This window comes from Myotis myotis, unplaced genomic scaffold (assembly GCF_014108235.1).
Source record: "Myotis myotis isolate mMyoMyo1 unplaced genomic scaffold, mMyoMyo1.p scaffold_m19_p_15, whole genome shotgun sequence".
Classification (NCBI taxonomy): Eukaryota; Metazoa; Chordata; class Mammalia; order Chiroptera; family Vespertilionidae; genus Myotis; species Myotis myotis.
In genome coordinates, this window is record NW_023416319.1 from 15,413,238 (window position 1) to 15,436,836 (window position 23,599).

Below are 23,599 nucleotides of genomic sequence, written 5' to 3' on the forward strand. Positions count from 1 at the left end.
TAAAAGGGGGGTAGAAACAACTCTTTCACAGGGTTCATGAAAGGGGTGGAGTGAGGGAAGGTATATCTCAGTGCTTGTTATTCTGAAATACTCTGTCCCTACAGAGTTGTGACCATAAGATTTCTTCTTGTCCGGCCAGTGTTGCTCAATGGTCCTATGAACCAGGAAATCATAGATCAATTCCCAGTCAGGGCACATGCCCAGGTTTCGAGTTTGATCCCCAGTTTGGGGCATGTTGGAGGCAGTTGATCAATGAGTATCTTTGATCATTGTTATCTCTCTCTCTCTCTCTCTCTCTCTCTCTCTCTCTCTCTCTCTCCCTCCCTCCCTCCCTCCCTCTCCCTCCCTCCCTCCCTCCCTCCCTCTACCTTCCTCTCTGAAATCAATAAAAATATATATTGTTGTTTTTTTAAAGATTCCTTTTTGTGCTAATGTTTGATATTTCTCAAACACTTTTTGGCAATAAAAATGCCCAAATAAGAATCATGTTGCTAAATTGACGGGGCCGACAAGCACTCCCAGACTCTGCGTTAAGCTGAGTCTGACTTCCGTGACTGTGCAGGTCATACTGGTCACATTTTCTTCCTTAACCTGAAAGGATGCCCTGATGATGAATTATTCCCTTAAACCAGAAGCTCCCTTTCCTCAGACCAATCCAGCCGACCTAGGAGAGGCTGCGGTTCGGTTCCAGACCACCGCAATAAAGCAAGTGTCATCTTTTTTGCTGGTGGAGGTCTTGTAAAAAGGGCAACATCTATGCAGTGTGAGAAAGCAAAGCACAATAAAACACTGTATGCCTGAATTCCTTTTTCTCTCTAAAGGGCATTTGCCATTTCCAGTTAAATTGATGGCTTCAGCCTGAGCTTTTATTTCTCTTCATTCCTTCCCAAGAAGTTAAATAAATGGGCAAAGCTAATGGAGGAGAGGGCAGAGGGCAGGGGGATGCATCTTCCAGCTGGGATTCACGGCTCGTGGCAGCCTCGGTGATGGAGCCCGGGCATCTGCGGCTGGGCTCTGTGGAAATACCCCCTCCTAGATCATCTGGAGGGGGAGACCCCTAACAGCTTTGAACAGGACTCCTGAATCAGGATGAGAGCCAGGGGGACTCTGGGGTCCCAGGAGTGCTGCTAGTGGCTGAGGGAGCCATTTAAGTGGGGTCTGCAAGAGGAGGAGCCTCCTAACCTGATTAGCTCAGACAAGAACGGCTGGCCCAGAGCCAGGCAATGAGGGGCAATGTCATGGGTTCACCAAGCAGCCAGACATCTCGCAGACCGTAATTTACTCTGAGAATGGTGGAGGGCAGGGCAGTGCATAAGTGACCTTTAATTCTGCTGAATTAGAAAGCTGGGATCTGTGGTCTGATTGTCTGGGACCTTAGAATGACCTTGGACTGGTCATCAGGAATAAGGCAGTAGCCATTCGTGGCCACTGCCACCCAGGGTTGCATTTCATAGCTCTGCCACCCAATGGCCCAATCTATGGCCACTCAGGACCCAACACTTCACTCAACGTCACTGCTCCCCACAGTAAAGTCCACTGTCAATGCCATGTGTAGTCCACTCGATGGCCCGCCCTTCCCTTGTCTATGCCTGTCCTTGGACACACTGCTTAGAATTTCATGGGCGGGGAGTGGGGGGAGGGTGTATTTGCAGTACCCTGCATATGCAGCTCTGCTTGGCTGGCAACACTTTCTTCCTGGACCTGCTAGACAACGTGCACTCCGAGTCCCGGATTTGCTGAGGATTCAAACGCACCCCAAATTGTGAAGCTGGCGCTGTGCACGGAGCTGCCAACTTCTCTGCCAGGACTCAGATGTGGAAAGTCTGACCATGCAGTGGACCTCCCTAGGCTTCAGGCAGTCCCCCTGCCTAATGGGGATTTCACAGCCCACATCTCTGTTAATTTCAAACATATATGGAGCAGATTGGATGAGCGTCACGGAAAATCCAGCGAGCGCCAGCCAGTAATTGTTTTATGTGGCACTTGAGGGCCAGGTGTCTATCAAGAGGGCTTCCAAAGGCATTGCTTTGACTCCATAAATTAATTTAATAGGCAACATGGTTATGCGGTTAATATTTAATGGTTCCATGGCCTCAACAAGTTGAAAACTTTCATCTCACTAATAAGCTTGAGCTATACTTTAGGGGCTCGGACTAACAATTTTATAAGTGACTCCATTTATCCCGTTCCTGCCTGTGACAGACATGTTTGCAGTATTTGTCTGGGGGATGATATAAATATTTCAGGGGTCGGGGAATGGAGGAGTGAGTGTTTGAGATGATCAGCTCCCCCTTTGCCATGTTAATGACATTTGTACACGTCTCTGTTTCCTGGTGGGTGTGACAAACATTTTTGCTGTCTAAAAAGCGGAGCTTGCTTCTATTCCGCTGTCAGCGTTAGGCTTGCCTTCAGGATTAATGGCTTTCTTTGTGGGAGCGATGAGGGGTTGGCTGTAGTTAGACTGAGGGAGGGACTCCAAGCCCAACAAGACCCTCTGAATCTCACCGGCTCATTCATTTTTATCTCCATTTCCCAGATTTGAAAGCAGAGGCTATGACTTGTGGTGGTTCTTAGTCCCAGGTGTTCTCCCTCCCACCATGGGAATGTTCCACCATGGCCCATCATTGGTTCTCATTAATAAAGAGAAAGACCCAGTCTGCGTGGCTCAGTGGTGGAGTGTCGACCTATGAACTAGGAGGTCACGGTTCCATACCCGGTCAGGGCACATGCCCGGGTTGCGGGCTCAGTCCCCAGTGTGGGGTGTGCAGGAGGCAGCGATCAATGATTCTCTCGTCATTGATGTTTCTATCTCCCTCTCTTTCTCCTTTCCTCTCTGAAATCAATAAAAACAAATTAAAAAGAGAGAGAGAGAGAAGTTCATGTTGCAACCAAAAGAATCCTTTAAGAGGCACCAAAGCTCCTTGCATGCTCAGTCCTAGATGGGAGAGTAACTTCATTGCTCATGGCGGAGACTGAGGCGGAGAGGCAAGACTGATTGGTCCATGCTTCCCCCGTGGTCTGTGTCTGTAGGGGAACCTAGTTGGTAGAATCTCCCCATCTGCTCTGGTCCAGACAGCCCTGGGCAAAGGAGTTTCCAGCCTGTCCCTTCCTCCTTAAAGGCCGTCAGAGGAGCCCATTGCCCATAAGAACCGCTGAGTGGCTCAGCCAGGCCCTCTGTGCGGTGCTTCCCAGTGCTGCTCAGGCGAAGCTCTCACCTCTCTCCTCTGAACTCCACTGTCCAGCCTGCCGGAAGTTTGGCCGTTCCCCACTAGCCAGACCCCCTGAGGCTTCTGCACCTGGGCCTGTGCTAGCCCCTCGCCTGGGGAAGTGTTCAGCTTCCACAGGGTTCCTCTCAGAAGCCTCCCGACTCCCTGGGGAAAGCTGACCCCTTCTCTTCCATTCCCCAGAAAGCCCTGTGCATGCCTCCACATCACACACTATTCCCAGTAGCAGGGTAGCGTCCGTGTGTCTATCTTCTCAGGCCAGGCGCTCCTGGAAGGCCCGCTCTGTTTCCTTGTGTCTTCACTCACCAGCAAGAAGCCTGGCCCACGTGGGCGTCCAGCCAGTATCTGATGACAAGATGCAAAGATCACATACAAGCACAGGAAACCTCGGAAGAGGGTGACATGTCCCCAAGGCCCGATGTACTAGGACCCCTTGTGAAATGGCTTAAACTGCAGCTGCAAATTAGACACTATTTCCGTTTCAAAAGGATTTGCTGCCTAAGTCCTTTAAAAAGAGAACTCCTGTGTTTGAGATACTCCGATTTACAGAAATGCTGTGAGCTCCCAGCTTCCTCGAAGGTGATGTAGAAGGAACAGTTGGGGCAGGATAGAGAGAGGAGCCCCAGGAGTGGGGATGGGGGCAAGAGTGGGGGCCAAATGGGCAGAACGCCAACCCCCATGACACACCTCCACCCCACCCAGGGTCACTGGGCTTTTACCTAGAGATGTCCATTGATTAGAAACCAAAATGAAGCTTATAAAAAGGGGGAAATGTCTGATCCCGAGGAAAGAGCAGGGCACACACCTTGTTTTGCTAAATGCAGAACTTCGCTTTTTGTCCTGAGACAAGCGTTACCCAGCGCGGCGGGCTTCATGGAGGGGGTTCATTTCGGAGCAGAGCGTCTGAACACAGCCTGGCTAGGGCCCCCTCCCACACTGCTCCACTTGCAAAGACCAGGCTCGGGCCCGCGTACCTGGAAGGGGGTCTCAGAGACATGCAGTGCGGCCACCCTCTCCCTTATCTGAATCTGCACCATCCGGAATGGTGACATGTTGCCAAGTGGTGGCCCATGCCACTGGCTCCCAGGAAATGGCCTCAGGGGCCAGGAGCTGGAGACTTCAGGGCAGGTGAGGTCTGGGGGAGGTAGGCCCTTGAAGAACTGGCTGATGGGCACACCTGGATGGCTCTTTAGTGCCTAGGTGCCCACTGCCCTCAGCCCCTCCCCTCACCCTGTTTCTCCAGATCTGCTGTCAGCCAGCTCGCCCAGCCCCTGGACCACAGGATGCCAAGGTTGGATGGGGACTGATGTTAGCTCAGCTGACATCCTGCATGCTCTAAGCAGCCCCAGGGGACAGCGGCCCCTCCCTGGATGCTGAGGGCTCTGAGGTCATTCCAGCCCTTCTCCCTCCTAGGGGGCCTTCCGACCCTCCAACCTCACCGGAGGCAAAGCTCTGTTCGAAAGGCTCAGTGAGATTGATTGATGGACCTGACACTGAAGTCACTGATAGTGGTGCTATTTACAGTCCTGGAGCCGCTGGCTGTTAGAGCTGGAAGAAACTTCAGAATGTCTCTGGTCTGGATTTGCCCCCGCTGTGTTCCCTGGGCTGTCAGTAGGAATCGTTTGGAAAACCAGCTCTACAGTCAGAGACCTGTGGGTAATGGTGGAGGCGGTAGAGAGAATAGATCAGACAGAGCATAGGCTCTGGACTAGACGGCCCCGTTTAAAGTCTTGCTGCTTACTAGCTCTGTGGCCTTGGGAAATTGCTTAACCTCTCTGTGCTTTAGTTTATCCTAATGTGGAATTGGAGGCATGTTCATACCTATCTCGGATTTAATGTGATGATTAAATGAGGCGGTCCCAGGCTGTCATTATGATTAATAAATGCTGGCCTAACAAAGCTCTACAGGTTTCTTTCCTGCAGGACTTCTCAGAGCCTTTGCTATGATAATGAACATGGTGATTTCCAAGACCAAGATGGGGATCTACAAAACATTCTTTCACATGTGCCCACAGAACTCATGTTATCTCATCAGATCGGTGTTCCATGAGATATAGTGTGAAATTCCAGAGCTAGTCTGTTTTATCCTAAAAGAAACGACCACCGGAGAGGTGAGGCGAGCTGCCCAAGGTCATGCAGCAAGTATAGAAAGGCAGCATTGGAGCTAGAATTGAGGTCTCCGGACTCCCCTTCCAGTGTTCTTTCTAGTATGCATCATTGCTTTCACCTACAGAATAATGGCAACGAAGACCATAGTGCAATAGCTAACATTTACTGAGCATTTGCTTGATGCCAGGCACTGTGCTAGGCTCCTCATATTTATGATCTCACTTAACCTTCGAACAGGTAGAGGCCATACCAAACCCATTGCACTGAGCTCAGAGAGGGCAAATAGTAATATATTCCATATCACACAGCATCCTGGCGAATGGCACAGCCAGGACTCAAATCCACGTCTGCCTGGTCCTGGGGCCCCAACTTCATCACCCCCTGGCATGCATCTCGAATGTTCAATGGCAGAACTTCAGGCCTGAGCCGGTGGTGGTGCCCCAGAAGTTCCCATATATTGGCCCTACCTGCTCCTCTCAGGACGGCTGGGTGTGGGGGTTCCCCGGCTCTGGCAGCCGTCCCCCGCCCAGGCCTCCAGGACTGACTGCTCAGCACCGGCTCTCCTGCCAAATGATTTTGGCCAGAGATGGGCTTGGCGGCTGCTCTGATGGAAGCTGCTCTGAGCCGAGAGCCTCTTGTCAGCCTGAAATCAGGACGAGCTCTCAATGCGCTCCCCTCGAGGCTCCCTATTAATAAAGATGTCTGCAGCGGTTCCACCAAAAGGCCCCTTTGTCTGAGGCCCTCGGGCCCACGCGGCCTCTGCCCCCAGAATGCCGGTCTCTGTCGGCATGAAGAGCCCCTGTGTTCACCACCAGTGCTGGGTGAGCTGCGGCCTGGCGGGCTCTGCGCCTGGCGGGTGGCAGTGCGCTGAGCTGGGAGGGTGCTAGCGCTTGGCCACTGGAAACCTGCCTGCATCCCCTCCCTGTCCCTGTCAGGGAGGTGGCCCTGGCAGCGACTCTGCGCACACAGAGCTCAGGTCCCTGTGTTGGGCTCTTCCTGCCTCCTACCCATCCCAAACCATCAGCGTTCCCTTCTGACCCCTCCTGCCTCCTGCCGGGAGCACTGGGTCTGCACATGCCTGCTTCCCTCTTTTCTCTGTCGCTGTCTCTCTGTCTAGTATTTGTCTCTATCTCTATCTCTATCTCTATCTCTATCTCTATCTCTATCTCTATCTCTATCTCTATCTCTATCTCTATCTCTCTGTCATGCTCTGTCTAATCTCCATTATCTCTTCTTTGTTGCCAAGAGTGACCATGAGTATCTGTCTCCATCTCTGTCTCTATCTCTCTCCATGTCCCTGTCTCTCTGTCTTCAGCTCTCTCTCCTTTCTGCCACCTTCTCTCTGTCTCTCTCTCTCTCTCTCTTTTAATATATTTTTATTGATTTCAGAGAGGAAGGGAGAGGGAGAGAGAGAGAAAAAAAATCAATGATGAGAGAGAATCATTGATTGGCTGCCTCCTGTATGCCCCCTACTGGGAATCAAACTGTGACCTCCTGGTTCATAGGTTGATGCTCAACCACTGAGCTGCATCAGCGGGGCCTCTCTGTGTCTTTTCCTCTCTTCTTCCTTGGTCTTTCTTTCCCTTTTCCTTCTCTCCTTCCTGGGGGAGAAAACAGCACATACCATGTATATTAAATGAAAACTTGAACTCTGTGGGGGCAACTTCCACCCATCCTACCTTCTGAGCACAGTATCCCCCTGGTGAACAGAGACAATGGGGACAAAATGGGCAATACATCATCAGGTGCCCTGTTGTGGGTGCAGGGGCCGTGTCTGGCTCCTCCCTATACCAGGGCACAGCCCCGTGTCAGGCACACATGGAAAAACCTCCGTTCTTTGTCAGATCATTGGAGAGTCAGGGGGCCTAGGACAGTGCCTGACATGTGGTAGTTGCTTATTAAATGTTAAATTCCCTTCCTTTCTGTTTCCTGGCTGTTCATGCGGATGTGATCTGTTGGAGACCCATGGAAAGCTACGGGCTCTAGAAGGAACAGCTGGGAGTTGCAGTGTTGCCTTATATGTTATGGAATAGGACCTTGTCTCATCTTGCCCAGGTGTGGGTTCGGCATTGACAAGGGCCATTGTGGTAGGATGCCTCCTGCTCAGTGCCACACTTGGATTGCTGCCTGATCGGCCCAGAGAAGGATTAAACTACCACTTCCCTCTTCCTCAACACAATCATTCTATTGATGCACCCTGAGACCACATGTGCTTTCATTCCCCATTATCGTGTCCCACTTATTTGAGCTTCTGCACATCAGAACCCTTATTTATTGTTTCATGACTTCATTCATTCATTCAAACAAATACTTCCTGGGCCAGGCACTCTTCTAGGATCTGGAGACACAGTCAACAGGTCCGACTAAAGTCCCAGTCCACATGGAGCTTACCTTCTAGCATCTAGGGCAGGGGTGGGCAAACTTTTTGACTCGAGGGCCACAATGGGTTCTTAAACTGGACTCAGAAGAAGGAGCTGCGGCCGTGTTTCCCGACGTTGCCGTGTTAACACTGCTGCTGGTGAAGGAGCGGAGGGGAGAGCAAGAGAACCCTCCACTCTTTCCGCTCCCCGGGCCCGGACAGAACAGCCGAACGGGCCGAATCCGGCCCGCCGGCCATAGTTTGCCCACGGCTGGTCTAGGGTCTTTCCTACCCTCGATGGGGCCTGTGGGCAGGCCACATGGCCTCCCTGAGCCTCCGTCCCCAAATCTGTAACATGCAGATGAGCTCTGCCCTCAGGGCCTCATCAGGAGGGTTCCCAGCGACTACGCTGGAGGTCTCAGCATGCGTGGCACGGGAGCCACTGGATCGGGTACTGGTGGAGGTGGTCGGGAGGCACAGGTTTAGGAAAGGGTCTTGTCCAGCTGACCACTGGCCTGGAGCTCCTTTATCAGCAGTTCCTCACTCCGGCCATCCTGGGGTTTCCTCTTCCTCTCCTGGCTCCAGCCCAGGGTCCTTGGCCCTGTCTCTCAGCTCAGCTCTGGCAGTGACCGTTCCTGTCAGTTTGGACCAAAGGATCATTCCAGCGTTTTCTCTCCATTCTGGATGAAGGGGCCCAGAAGCAGGGCTTCCCCTGGCCCCACCTCTCCATGTTCGTCTGGGCCTGGTCTGGGGTCCCCGTGCCCCAGGCTGCAAGGTGTGGAGTCCATGCTGGTGGGTGGCAGGAACTCTGACCATCGGCTGACCGTGATCTCTCGCTTTCCCGCAGCAGACTCTCAGTCTTCCCGGGACAGTGAGCTCCTAGCTGGCCCACAGTCCTCCCTGGACCGTTTTCTCCCTCCCCTCTGCCTATCCAACCCTTCTAGCCTCGCTCATGCCCGCTCCTCTAGACGCCTTTCTACACCCTTAGCTTATCCTGCTCCTCCAGGCATCCTCAGCTGAGCTGAAGAAGACCCTGCTATGGCAGGCTCTGGCCTCCTCCCCTTGCTCAGTGCTCTCAGGGCCCTGACCTCATTCAGCTCCTGGACCCTCCATGCTTGACCTCCCCCGCCTACCGTGGCCAGTTAATTCCTACCCATCCTTCGGAACTCAGCTTCAAAGTGTCTTTCTAAAACCTCTCTCCCTTTCAAACTCCATGGTAGCACCCTGTTGTCCTGGGTAGAGTTATCAACTTGTTAAATGGTTAATTGTGCAGTCAGTGTTTAGGGAGTGTGGGCATCTGGTGCAGCTGGACTGTGGTTAGTGGGAGACAAGGCTGGTGGAATGAAACCTTGGATTGTCAGGCTAGAGATCTTGGACTTACTGGGGGGAACACGGGAATTCCTTCAGGGTTCATGCAGAATGAGTAGATCCCTAGGGCCCTGAGACCTAGTGGGGTTCAATGGTCATTGTTTTCTTTTGATTGGCTGATTGTTTAGTTGCTTTGATTGGCTAGTTGAATGGTCAGTGTTTGGTTGGTTGAATTGTTGGCTAAGATGATTGACTGTATTTTTCATTATTTTTATTAGTTGACTGGTTGGTTAGTAATGAATTGGCTGGATGGTTAGTTGATGGGGTGGATGGACAGATGGAGAGTTGTTTCATTAATTGGCTGATTGGTTAATCTGTCTGGTTGGATGGGTGGGTGGCTAGTTAACTACCTTCCTCAGCACAGTTTTTGAGCCTCCCCATCACAGTTGGCCCACGTTGACCCTGCTTTTGGTTTTCTAGTCCCAGTTTCATCAGGCCTAACGCCCTTTCTCCCATCTTCCCACAGGCACTTGTCCGGCTGCCTCCCCACATTTCACAGTGTGATGAAGTCTTTCAGTTCTTTGAGGCCCGGCCAGAAGATGTCAACCCTCCAAAAGAGTAAGTGGCAGCTCCGGCGGCTCCTGTGTGCTGGCAGGTGTGGGAGAGGCAGGTGCCATGTGGCGATGGGGAGGAGAGATCCTGAAGACCAGGGTGTGTGCCGCACAGCCCCAGGGGTGCCATTCATACGGCCCTTTCTGTGAGTGGTGCCGAGGGAGGTTGTAAAGTGCACAGCCTCACCTCCACGGCAGTCCAGCCGAAAGGGGCCCTTTTCCTTATTCGTGCTGTAAGACCAAGCCCAAGGTGGCCCGGACCCTTGAGGGAGGAAAAAGCATGGTACGGCTCAGAGGCTCACCTGGCCTGACAGCGGCCGTCTCCCTTGCCGGCTGCCACAGGCTTAAGAAACAAGCAGAGGCTGCGGACCTTCAGAAACCCAGCAGTGACTTGGCTCACAAGGTGGAGTTGTTAGTGGAGAACCACTGGAATTGGACGCAGAGTCTTGCGTTCACAGCCCTCCTCTGCTGCCGGCGAGCCACATCCCCTCACGGCAGACCACTCCCTGAGCCCCTCTCTCTTTTTTTTAAATATTTTATTGATTTTTTTTTTTAATAGAGAGGAAGGGAGAGGGATAGAGAGTCAGAAACATCAATGAGAGAGAAACATCGATCAGCTGCTTCCTGCACACCCCCTACCGGGGATGTGCCCGCAACCAAGGTACATGCCCTTGACCGGAATCGAACCTGGGATCCTTCAGTCCTCAGGCCGACGCTCTATCCACTGAGCCAAACCAGTCAGGGCTCCCTGAGCCCCTCTTGTCTCATCTGTACAGAGGGATAGTGATTCATCCCTGCCCTTGCTACCCCCGAGGATTGCCTGTGAAACTCAGATGACATGAGGGCTGGGCAGGAACTTGGCAGACGACAAAATGAGATACAAGTGTGTGTTCTCTCCAGAGGGAGACATCGCTCTCACTGTACCTACTACGTGCCAGGCTCGTGAGAGCGTTTGCACCAGGAGTTCTACATCCTTACCCCCACATCTCAGATAAGGAAACCGAGGCTCCAGCTGGAGCTGGGACGTGAACCCACAATTTGCTGATGTCAAACAGAGGCCCATAGTCTTTCCACTCCTTCTGCCTGCTTTCCTGACCTGGGGTGGAGCTGGGGCGCCAGAAGGTGGGCCTGGTGCCTCTCATTGTGCCCTCTCTGTCCTGCCCTCTGTGCTCCCCTGCCAGTCCTTCCTCCCTTTCCCCAGGCAGATGAAGGCTCTAGAGACCAGCAGTGTCCGTCCCCCAGTCCCTACCTGGCTCTGCCGCCCCCCAATGGGGGTGGCCTCTCGGAACCTCCTGTTCTCCTCCCTTCCATGGGGAGAGAGGGGCTCCTTTCGGGGAGGGTTGCCATTGGAGTCACTCGTGGTCATGTGCCCACGGGAGGGGAGAGGGACATGGCTGGTGGGTGAAGTAGCAGGTGTGCCGCTAAACCCCACTCTCTGCCAGTCAGCGGAGTAAACGGGCCCTAGTTTACCCGTCGGCCTGCGTGCTAATGGCAGGGGAGCCTTTTGCCTGTCTCCGCAAGGCCCTCGAGGAATGGTGCAAACCCGGCTCAGGGAGACAGCTGGGCACCGGCGAGGCAGCGGGCATGGCTTTGCAGGGCCCGGCTCCCAGCTGAGGACCTGCCGCCCACCTCTGTGATCTCTGACCATTGCTCAGCCTCTCTGCCTTTCTGTTTTCCCACCCCTAAAATGAGATAATACGTATCTCAGAGAGGTCAGGAGGCTTACGGAGTAATGTGAACTGAGGAAACCTGGCAGGTGCCACTGGCACATAGGGATGCTCACAGCTTTGTCTGAGGAAGGTGGTGGAACAGAGTGGGATGGGGATGCCCCACCCCTGCAGACCACAGCCTGGCTTTTGCAGGTGTAAAGCCTTGGGCCTCCAAGTCACCATGGCCGTGGGGTTATCTGCCTGTTTCTTGAGGTGGTATTAGTCACCTGGGCTGGTCCACAATTGGTCTGGCAAGATATGGCCCGAGAACAGCGCCCCCTTCAGTTCAAAGCAGGCAGGAGGCTCTGAAGTGGGGTTAATGCAGCCAGACGTTCTAGGTGGCGTCTCCTCCCCTGGCCCCGCTGGGCCTGCAGGACCTGCCAAGAGAGGCCCGCGTTCCACTGTGGATTGTGCTCCCATAAGAGCCCAGCCCTGGAGGTGAACCCTGGGCTGGCGGGCTGATATCTGTCAGCCTCGCGCCTGCACCCCCTCCCTCTCAGACCTGCTTGCACCTTCCCAGGCCACCATCCTGAACATAAACACGGATCAAGTAACAGCGTATTTTGACTCTGGGGCGACTGTGGAGTGGCTTATCAAATTATCAAAGCCTGTGGGTTTAATTGGAGTTTTGCAGATAACCCCGGCCTCTTTCAAGTGTGCTGCTGCAGGGGCGTTGAGCGTTCCCGGGGGCCGGGTGGGGGCCGTGTCCCTTTCCCTCTTGCACAGAAGGCAAGGCCTGCAGCAGCCCAGCATGGGGGCGGGGGGCAGCACGCCTGAGCCCTGGGCTTTGATCCAGGCCGCCCGCTCCCTGCAAACTTCCTTGGTGGAGAGCGGGCCCACCTCCCGGCTGCTGGCAATTGCTCTTCTAGACAACTGACCCCGTCCTCTAACTACTGAGACTGTCTGATGCGTATTGCTGTTGCGTGTGAGCAGGGCTGATGTCAGCTGGGGCCCGAGGCATTATTTTATTTTATTCATTTATTTTTAAAAATATATTTGTTATTGATTTCAAAGAGGAAGGGAGAGGGAGAGAGAGATAGAAACATCCATGATGAAAAAGAATCATTGATCGGCTGCCTCCTGCACACCCCCGACTGGAAATGGAGCCCGCAACCAGGCATGTGCCCTGACCGGGAATTAAACCGTGACCTCCTGGTTCATAGGTCAGCGCTCAACCACTGAGCCACTCCAGCCGGGCCTGGCATCATTTTAGATTCACCTTCCCCCTTCACACCTCTCCACCCAACTCATCAGCACACCCTGCAGTGCCGCCTTAGAGCAGTCCAGACCTCGCCATCTCCCCTGCTGCCACCCCCGGCCAACCCTCATCCTCTCACCTGGATTCTGGCCTCCTGACTGGTGTCCTGCTTCTGCCCTGGTTCTCTGTGGTCCATTTCAAAGCAGTGGGAGGAATGACGATTTAAAAATACACATCAGGTCATGTCACTCCTCTGCTCAACATCCTCCCTGCTGCCCCCCAGCACTGTCACTCAGAGTCAAGGCCTCCTCCTCCTGCCTCCTCCATCCCCTCTGGTGACACCTCCTGCTGCTCTCCCACCATCCCAGCTGCAGCCACACTGGAAGCTTGCTGCTTCTCACACGGGGTCAGACTTGTTCCTGCCCCAGGGCCTTTGCACTGGTTCTTCCCTCCACGGTCACCTCCCCAGGAGTCTGTTGGCCCAGCCCCACACTTCACTTTAATCTGTATTTGGGACAGCTACTCGCAGCCACAAGGCTGGGCTACAGCCTCTTTTTGTCACCTGGCCATTGTTGGCTCTCTGCTCTCAGCTTGAGCCTGTCGCAGAGGGGATAATGGAGGCCAGGGCTGGGCAGGTGTGCCTGCCTCTCACCACACAGTGAGCATCGCTTTGACCCGCTACCTGTCTACTGGCACAAGAACTCCGGTGGCTCCTGGTGTGCTCGTGGAATGGGCTAAGGTTCTCCTGCTCCCTGCGCCCGCTCTAGGCCTGGGCTCATTTCTTCCCGCTGAAGCCAGCCAGGATCCTGGCTCAATTCTTGAAATGGCATGGGTGGAGCAGAGCCTTGCTAAACAGGTTTTTGTCCTTCAGCCCCAGGGCCACAGAGCCACCCTCTTGGGGCCTAGAACAATGGTCCAATGTTCGGAGGGACCTAGGGTGAGAGGCAGCAGGCCCATGGCCAGATCAGAGCTGTTTCTGCCCAGCCTGCCCAGAGAGCCGCCTTCCCTAGGGCCCAGAGGTCCGCCCTCAGCACCCTGCCACCTGCCGTGTCCGTGGGACACCTGGCAGGCCCACAAGAAAGGGACGGAGGCTGTGGTACCTGACTAAGGCCGAGCAGGGGTTTGGTCTGGGCCAGGGGCTTGTTGAGGTGGCCCGGGAGCTACCTTGGAGGGCGCAGAATGAGGCTTCCAGGGACGCAGACCAGGGCAGAGGGCAGGCAGTTGCTCTGGGCCCGGGGTGGGCACAAGGTCAGACCCAAGGAGTCATTCCTCGGCAAGGCCTCCCCACCTCCCTTCCCATCGATCTTTTGGAAGGGGCTCGAGGTTGTGGCTGTCCTCCCTGCAGAAAGCAGAGTCCAGGAGGACAGAGGGGACTTGGCCAGCCCTGCCTCACACTCAGAAGGAAGACGGAGGGGTGTGGCAGTGCCGCCGGGATAGCCCCGAGAATTTGGGGAGGCTCCCCCAGGAACCCCACATCCTCGATCTGGTCAACTTTCAGGTCAGGCCTGCTCTGGAGTCTGACTCCGGATCTCAGGATCCAGGCTCCCCTGCTGCCAGCAGTGTGACCTTGAGTTTAACTAACTTCAGAGACAACAGTGGGGACACCCCGCTCTGAAGCCGGCTTTTGCTGTTTTGTCATGTGCAAGGGGAGTCTTAGTTCCCCCCACCCTATAATTACCACCCCTCCATCATAACCAGCCCCCTGGTTTGCTAACCCTCCACAAAGGGTCCACGGCAGAGCTAAATCTCAAACCCAGCTAAATCTCCTAGACCAGGGCTTCCTCTGTGGCTTCCAGGCAGGAGGCATTAACCCATTTTTTATCACCTTCTCAGTGTGAGGCATGGGACCCATGCAAGTGGACATGGCTCAGCCCTTCCTGTGGGGAGAGAGACTCCATAGACAGGGCTTGGCTGGCTGCTGTGGGAGCCCCCTACTGCTCTGGCTAGTAGCCTGGCTCCTCCCCTACCTGCTGTGCGGCCTGGGAAATAGTTAAACTTCCAGGGCCTCAGTCTCTCAATCTGTAAAATGGTGCTTACGACAGCTGCTGAGCCAATGGGGATCCACAGCAACAGTCCAGCCTGGTGAGGTGGTCAGGGAGGTTTCCCTGAAGAGGCAGCATTCAAGCCGAAAGTGAAGTGAGAGCCAGTCCCTGAAGGAGAGTGGGACAGGAGGACAATTAGGTTAGAGTCCCTGAGACTGTGGCAGCTTAAAGGGATTAAAGAAATTGCCTCTGGCTAGTGTCTCTCTCCCTCTCTCTCTCTCTCTCTCTCCCTCTCCCTCTCTCTCTCTCTCTTTCTCTCTCCATGTCTCTTTCTAAGCATGTCCTCGGGTGAGGATTAATAAAAGAAAAATAAATAAATACTCTTCCTGGAGAGAGAGTATTGGCTTTGGCTGGGCCGCCGATGGCTGTAGGAATGGGAGACACTGGAGACATTCATAACAACAGTAAGATGTGAAAGAGACAGCGTTCTAGAGAGCATGACCCTTTCCCCTTCACAGGCCCTGTGAGTTGTGTCTTAAGGTTGATTGGAGTTGAGGCACCCCTTATAACTTGGTCACTTCAAGTGCCTTAGTTCATGGGATGTGTTTCTTGCTCCACCTTGTGGCAACATTGGATATTACAGCCACCAGCATTTTGGCGGGTGCCTGCAGGCTCCGCTATGCTGGACCCTTGAGCATGATCTATCTTGTTCAGTCATCATTACAATCCTGGGAGGTTCATGCCTCCTTTTTGCAGCTGAGGAACCTTAGGCTCAGAAAACTTGTGCTTTTTTTTTTTCCAAACTCAAAATCCAGTGCTCTTTCCGGCCCTCGGAACCTCCCCAGAGGATTTCCAGAGCATCCCAAATGCTGTTGCACGGAAGGGAGAGCTGAAACCTTAGGAAGGCTTGACTAGGAGCCTGGCCCATGGACAGGAGGGGCAGCCCCTCTAAATGGCCAGGGAAGCTGGGCTGTGGTCGGGTCTGACTTAATTAGGTAGAGACAGCCTCCTGATTAGAGAAGGCTGTACCTGCCAAGCCAGAGAATTAAAGATTAATAACGGGGAGTGGCCAGATCCCCACCCCAAGTGGGAGAGGGTACCTGTGAGCCTGTCTCACCTGCCCAGGGACACGTGGGGACCTGCCACGCTGCAGGCAGATGCCTTGGGAGCCAGAGGACAGAAGACATGGGTTATCCCCACCTCGGCTCACACCCAGCATGTGCGGGTAAAGCCCCCACTGTGTGTTGGGCACTGTGCTAGATCCCGCGGGCTAGGAAGATCTTGATGGGCCAGAAAGAGGGAGAGGTAGGTGTTTCTGGCCTACCAAGGTCTTCAGAGGCAGATCTGGGGATGAAGATTTGAGACCTAGCAGTTGATTAGGGAGGTGACACCGGTGAGGGCGTGAAGGCAGGCAGGGGAGGAAAGGCAGCCACAGGTGGTACATTATCCACCACCTCCTGGGGCTTCATCCCGAAGGGAACTCTGGGAGCCAGTGAACTCGGGGCTACGGGACTGTCCCACCCAAGGGCGGGTGTGGGGCACCCGTCCACCTCCAGAGGGAGCTTTCCAAGAAGCCTGTGTGAGCTAACGCGGTGCCTTCTGCCGTGCTCAGGGTGACTTCCAAGATCTTGCAGGTGCCTGTGCCCCCCACCCCACCCCACCCCACCCCCCTCTGCCCCGCCCTTCCAGCTGCCCCTCCAGCTCTCCTTCCATCCTCTTTTCAGAGAGACCTCCCTTTCTTTCTTCATTTTCCTTTTCCTCTCGGCTCTTAACCCAGTTGGCCAATTTGCTTTATTTGGTTCTGTTCATGGCCCCAGGGGATGCGTCTGTTTTCCTCAACCCTGTGACCCCAGGGCCTGGCACATAATCGATGCTCAGCAAATGCCTGTTGACAGGCAGGGAGTTCAGCAGCAGCTCAGGGGCAGAGCCTGGTGAGCGGCAGGGAAGGGCCACCCCAGCCCTGCATTTCTGTAATAAGGGTGCGGAGACTGGACTGCCAGGTCTGCTCAAGGCCCATGTCACCGTGGTTGGAGCTCTCAGGAAGGCCTGCCTGGAGGGGCCAGGCCCTGTGGTCCTCTTCCCAGGAGGGTGGCACTGACCATTGCAGGGATGAGGTGGTTAAGCAGGCCCAAAGGAGAGGCTCAGGCCAGGAGTGCAGGGGAACCTTGGCGAGGGAGGGAGACCCCTGGGGGCGGGGCGGGGCTGTGCAGGGAAGGCTGCCTTGGGGAGCCAAACCTCCGCCTGGACTTGGATGCTGAGGGAGAGTTAGAGACAGAGAGGCAGGGAGAGGGCTGGGCCGAGGAGGAATATGCCCAGTGCAGGCTTGGAGGCTTCTGGGCATAGGTGGGTGGGCAGGGGCGGAGGGTGTTCCTGGAGGCCCGCGGGGTGGGAAGGCCAAGGAAGAGACCGGAAAGACCATGGAGGTTCTAAGTGTGTACGTAGGAGTCAGCCAGCACTGGTTCTGATCTCAGCTCTGCCACTGAATGGTGATTTAAGCTCTCTATGCCTCAGTTTCCTCATCTGGAAAATGGGGGTAGTGATAGTGCCCAGCTCTCGGGGTGGTCAAGAGAGTTGCGACCATGTATGTGAAGCACACATGCCCGTGTTCTCAGACTTGGGCCGCAGGGGAGACAGCAGAGGAGGCGGTGAGACACTGGTCCAGATGGGGAGGATGGAGACCCACGTGAAGTAATCAGGCAGGATGTCAGCAAAGCAGGCTGTGCTGCCACAGTGGTTTCCTGACAACTCAGTGATGTCACAGAGGATGGAGCCGAGACCAAGGCCAGCCTCATGAATGGACAGGAAGTGCCCCGTCATCAGAGGCCGCTCAAGCCCTTTCGTATTTTACACAAACTGACACCCGTGCTTGCTGACCCATCTGTGATGATCAGGGACGACCTCCTGGAGGAAGCGGCACTTCCACTGAGCTTTCCTGGGGGAAAAGGAAGGACGGGAGGGCAGAGGCCCAGGGTTTGCCTGGAGGACAGCTTGGGATGATACCAAAGCTCCAGCCAGAACCTCAGCTCCCCAGAACCTCAGAGCCCCGAGCCTGGTCGCCAGAGTCAGGGCATTCATGCATTCATTCATTCATTCATTCATTCATTCAGCAAACACCCATGGTGCCCAGCCCTTTGCGGGGCCTGGCAGATGTCAACAGTACCTGCCTCATGGAACCTGGAGTGAAGGGGAGAAACAACAAAGTCATAGTAGTGGTTAATGTAAGAAAACATTCAAACCTGTAAAGAATTTTTGTGAGTTTATTTGAGCCAAACTGTCAACAATTGCTGGGAAGCAGAATCTCCATGGATTGGGAGAATGCTCCGAAGAAAGGCGGCTTTTCACCTAGTTTTATAAATTTCCATCAGAGGAGGAGACAGAGTGGGTTACATGAAATCCGGTGGTTGACAGATTAGAGGTGGGAGAAAGCAAAGCGGGGAAGCCTCTGGGATTGGATAAAAAGTGAAAAGATGGTGGGTACAGGACAGTTCACACAATAACAACAGCAATGGGGGAATTTGTGGTTTCCGCCCTGGTGCCATTCGTTGTGCCCTTGAGGGGTCCGGAAAAAGGGAAAAAGGGAAGTTACGAGTAACCCTGACATTCCACAGGTATGGTATCTTAGATGCAAAAAGACAGTCGGCTCAGTCAATTTGGAAGTCGATCCTTGTCAGGGAAGATACTGGCCTAGGACACGACTACCCACTATAAATCGCTTGTTAATGAAAGGTTTTAATTTCAGACCATCCTTTGTGGTTACTTCAGGTCTCTTGAGTTTGCCAGGCTGCCACGCAGGCCTTCCCTGAGTTAGTCAGGTTAGCACGCGGCCCCTTTTGTCCATAGCAGTCGTGGTAAAAGCTATCCAGGGAGGGGCCGGGGTGCTGCTCCAGGCTGGGTTTGGGGGTGGGGTGGCCTGAGGCTGGGAGCTGAAATGGGGAAGGAGAGACAATTGAAGGGCACAGAGCCCAGGACCACACCAACCCAGCATCACTGTCCCCAGAAGTTACAAAACCTCTCTGGGGACTGTGGAGCCGGGCAGTCCTGGGGCCGCAGACCAGCCACAGGTCCCTGCCGGGCAGAGCCGGCAAGAAGCAGCCCATGGACCTGGGGCGCGAGGGGCACGTTAGAAAGCAGCACCACAGCCAGGTTCCCTCTTCCAGGAAGCTGCGCTCACTCACACCAGAGCTTGCGTTGTGACCTCCCTAAGAACGTTCTAGAACTGGGTGGTGCTGTCTTGGTGTTTCTAGCCCTGAGTCTCTGCCTTCCTTTTACCTTTCTCTTCCTCACCTATCCAGGGTCTTATAAAGTCCAAACCCATGAGGCAGGCCAGCCAGCCCTTCCTATACTGTGGCCACTGTCCACACTCGAAATCTAGGTTCCTTCCTGAACCCAGGGGTTCTCTGGCTCCAGATGTGGCTCTAGGAGCTTTGTACACTGTCCCAGATAATCCCGACAACAACAGCGGTAGGAACTACTTTTATCCCCTTCGACAACTGAAGGTACAGAGGTTGAGTAACTTGCTTGTGTCACCAAGTAGTAAGTGGCTGAAGCACCCTTGACTCCACCCATACTTTTATTTTTTTTATTTTGCCTTTTGTTAATCCTCACCTGATATTTTCTCATTGAGTTTTAGAGAGAGTGAGAGGGAGAGACAGACAGAGAGAGAAAAACATTGATGTGAGAGAGACACATCGATTGGTTGCCTCCTGCACACGCCCCCACCAGGGCTGGGGATCGAGTCTGCAACCGAGGTATGTGTCCTTAACCAGAATCGAACCCGGGACCTTTCAGTCCCAGAGCTGACACTCTGTCCACTGAGCCAAACTGGCTAGGGCTCCACCCACATTCTTAACCTTCTGCTCTGAGGCCTGGATACCGAGGAGCTGTCCCTGGGCTAGAGACACGCTCAGCCCAGAACGGTGAGGCCAGTCAGAGGAGAGGGACAGACAGACGGACGGGGCTTTGTCCTTTCCCTGAGCGATGGCAGCGCCCCTCTGGGACGTTCGGGAGACAAGCACAATGCCTGGGGTCCACCATAGCCATGGCATCAGCCTCTCTGGACACAGCCCGGGGGTACATGAGACCCCTTCCCTCACCAGGAATTCAGCTTTTTCACCCCAGGCACAAATTCCGGCCTCTCTGGACGGTCCCCATGGTCACAATGGGGCCCATTCTCAGAACCCTGTAAACACAGGCCTGAGCAGAAAGGACGGATTCTTGTTGGACACAAGGGCCCTCAGTGCCACAGTGTGGATCAGGGTGCAAATGGGGGCAAAGAACAGCATTCATGTCCCCTCCATCTCTCTTCCCTGAGGTCACTGCCCCTTGAGACCATTCTGTGCAATGGCTCTCAAAAGCCAGAACAAAAACCCAGCTCGGGACTCCGCAGGGTGGGAAAATCCCCCGACATTCTGCAGACCTCAGCTGACCCGAGGCCCCTTTGCCCAGACCCTGCTGGCCTGGCCTCTGGACCAACACACTGTGTCTCACTGTATTGGTTTCACAGAGAGTTCGCTGCCCATGAGGATCCTCAGAGTGGCCTCATTAAAAAAAAAATGATTTTAGGGAGGAATGGGGAGAGAGAGAGAGAGAGAGAGAGAGAGAGAGAGAGAGAGAGAGAGAGGCACTGATGTGAGAGAGATAACATCAATCGGTTGCCTCCCATATATGCCCAGACGGAATGGAACCTGTCACCTTCCCGTGCATGGGCCAATGCTCCAACTAACTGAGCCACAGCAGCTAGGGCAGAATCGCCTGATTTTAGAAGCGAAAAGCTGAGGTCCCAAGAATTTGTCAGTGTTTTAAAACCTTTTCTGCCATAGTAAGAAATTTCACATCAAAACCCAATACGGACAGTCAGACAGACAGGCAGGCAGGCAGGTAGATAGACATCTGAAACGAGTTTCACAAACAGTATGTAACCTTCCTATGGGTGACTTGGTCATTTAGCCTGTTCTCTTTTAAATACTTGTTGGGACACACGGAGTGGATTTCAGAACTCACTGCTGCGTGACAGCCTGTCGTTTGGAAAGCACGAGTTTGGAGCGGACGGCCCAGGGCCACCAGCCACTGAGGGGCAGAGCCAGGCCCAGAGCGCCGGGGCTGGTGACATCATCGCCAGGCTGTCCCAGCCTCTCTCTGCCCCGCCCCTAACTGTCTACCTCACCTCTTATAAAAATCTCCCTTCAGTGCGCCCAGACATGACTCCCAGATTCTGAAACCTTCACAGCTGGACATCAAAGTCTCTCCTTCCCCTTCATCGAAGTCCCTCCCCACCTCACTGCTGACCCCCGTCCCTCTCCCCCCACCCCCCCATCGTGGCCTTTCCCTGGCTGTCCCTCTGCTTGCCCAGCCTCTGCTTAGAGCTGCTTGTTCCTGCTTCTAGAGCTTGGCCCTCTCTACTCCCTCCGTGGGTCCACACCCCTGGGATCCTTCAAGGCTAGGTCAGGGCTCCCTCCTCCAGGAAGCTGCCTGGGGTGTCGTGCAGCCCCAGGATCTTGACTCTGCACGTGGGGTGTAACCACTCCGGTGCCTCTCGGAATGTCTCAGAATGCAAGATTTCTCACTGAGCTAGGTAGTTCTTTCCTTTAACTCCACCCCACACTTGCAAGCCAGCGCGTGTCCTGTATTTCTCCTGCGCCTGCACGGGCCTTCCTGAGAGAGCCTACAGCAGGAGCTGAAAAAGCACTTATGGGCTGATAACAGCAGTCAAAATCATCATTACACTCCTCAAGGGCTCCATGGCACTCCCAGGCCAGGGTTGCATAACAACCCCCCCTCCCCCCACATACACACACACACAACCCCCATATTCTAGGTACCACCCGTGTCCCCAAGACCACTTGGCGCTCAAGGTCACCCAGAGCCATCTGGCAAGCTAGCCAGCCTCTCAAGCAGTTCTCAGCGGCAGCAGGCCCTGCCGACGGGCGTCCCAGGCCAAGCAGCCAATGTCAGCCAGCAGACAGGAGGGTGAGAACATCGGGCTGGAAGCCTGTGCATGCGTGTCCTCCGCTGCCAGGTCACTTGCTGATGGGAGCGAGAATGGGAGAGCGGAGGCAGGCGGCAGAGGGTAAGGCCCTGTAGACACAGAATTCCACCTGGCAGGACTCCGTGTCCTTCCTCGGGGCTGGCCCAGTGAGGCGAGGCTTCCTCTCCTCTCTCCCTCGCCTCAGTGGCTCTTCCTGGCTTTGCCTCTCATTCTGGGAATGCTGACCGGAAGGATGGTCTCCGCCTTTCCCCCAGCAAGAGCCTCTTGCTGCTTGTGCGTCCTCTCCTTGCAGCCCAGTCCCTGGGGGGCCTCAGCGTGGGGAGCACTCTGGGTCAGGACTGTCAATGTAGCCTCATGAGCCCAGACTCAGTCTCCTCATCCATAAAATGGATCAATACCACTTCTGCCTGCTTCAGAGCACCGAGGTCAGGTGCCTGCTGGGAATTTTCTGGGAGGCCAGACAGTAGGGAGGCATGTGTGAAAACACACACGAATTGTTAAATGCCCTTCCCACTCCCCTCCTTCTAGCCTCTCCCCCTTTGCTTTCCCCAACACCAGCCCCTTCTCTAGAATGTCCAGGGCAGGAACACAGCATGTCTCACCAAGAGAAATGAAAGGGGAAAAAAGAATAAAAGGAACGCAGACCCTTCTGAGTGCCATCATCGCATGAAAGCGCGGGGCCCCTTGCATCTGCTGGTTTGGGGCTCTGAGAGTTGCCCGCTCCTTGGGAGGTTAAATGCATCCCAGTCATTGAGTCCAGAGCAGCCAATTCCTACGGTCAGTGCTCCCTGAAAACATGCTCGTTGCCGAGGAGCTCAGATCAAACATTCAGAAACAGGCTTTGCCCAGGTGGACAGGGCTAGACAGAGACCCGGGTGGTTTTAGTGTCTGTGAAAACCAAAGACTCTGAAAATGAGGCCGGAATTGCCCCTCTTGGCCACTGTGCTGCCAGCATCGTGGGGAGGTCCTTAAGAAGCCACTTCCTTTTGTTTTAGGGGCTCTGCACGCCTTTGGGTAGCAGCTAAGGTGGGGTTATGCCCAGGGCTGAAAGGATAATAATAAAGACAAGTTATACAGCGTTTTCTGTGCTGGGCACCCTGTGAGCCCCTTTATGTATCCTGTAGGTTTCATTTCCCCCAGTTCCTAAGGGGTTGGTATGGTCGTTATCCTCATTCTACCGATAGAGAAATAGAGGCTCAAGAGGTGAAGCACGTAGCTCCAAATGACCATCCAGCGAGCAAATAGCAGAGTTGAACTGGAGTCTGTTGCTTCCAGAACCTGCCCTGTGATCCTCACTCAGAACCTCCTCCTGTGAGGAAGGGCCAAGAGATGAACTGTTTATATCATGTGGGGCAGAGGGAGGACTCAGGAGTCCCTGCTTAAATGGGGGAGGGGTGCCCGACCAGCATGGCTCAGTGGTTGAGCATTGAACTATGGCTCGATTCCTGGTCAGGGCACATGCCCAGATTGCGGCTCCATTCCCAGTGCGGGGTGTGCAGGAGGCAGCCGACCAGTGATTCTCATCATTGATGTTTCTATTTCCCTCTCCCTCTCCCTCTCTCTTCCTCTCTGAAACCAATAAAAATATTTTGTAAAAAGTTACAAGAAAAACAAATGGGGGAGGGGTGGTGCTAGGCAGGAGAAGGCCTCCCGTCTTTCCCAGCCAGGCCAGACCTGTGGACCACGGGGTGACCAGCTGGCCCAGTTTGTCTGTGACTTTCCCAGTTTCAGCCCTGAAAGTCCCATGTCCTGGTTTGCCTGGGATGATTTGTCACTGTACCTGTGGCCTTTGTCACCCCTGGACCAGTCACAGAGAAGGCCGAGTGGCCTGCTGTGAGGACACAGTGAGGACAGACACAGCCTGGGAGGCCTTTTCAATTACATTAGCTTCTGGCGGCACTAGAGGGAGACGTCCCTCCCTCCCCTCCTTCTCCTTCCTGTGGCTCCCTGGGTGATAGTGATTCAGCAGCAGGTCGGAAGCAGGCTAGACTGTGACCTACGTGGAGTGGAGTCACCAGTGGGCGGGGGCTGTGAGCACCAGCTCAGGGCAAGAATGGGAGCAAGGAGGGGAGGTGGGGGCAGTCTTGACTTGTTCAGGAGCTGGACCCCACCAG

General features: G+C 54.4%; 1 protein-coding gene across 5 annotated transcripts in view; it reads left to right on the forward strand.

Moving 5' to 3' along the window:
- Positions 1-23,599, forward strand: part of SH3PXD2A (SH3 and PX domains 2A) — a 212,677-nt gene that overhangs the window by 108,183 nt on the left and 80,895 nt on the right. For all 5 annotated transcript variants that reach the window (XM_036336085.1, XM_036336083.1, XM_036336087.1 and 2 more), the window contains one exon: positions 9,527-9,618. In XM_036336085.1, the coding sequence (XP_036191978.1) occupies positions 9,527-9,618 (92 nt within the window). The remainder of the gene's footprint in view (positions 1-9,526; positions 9,619-23,599) is intronic.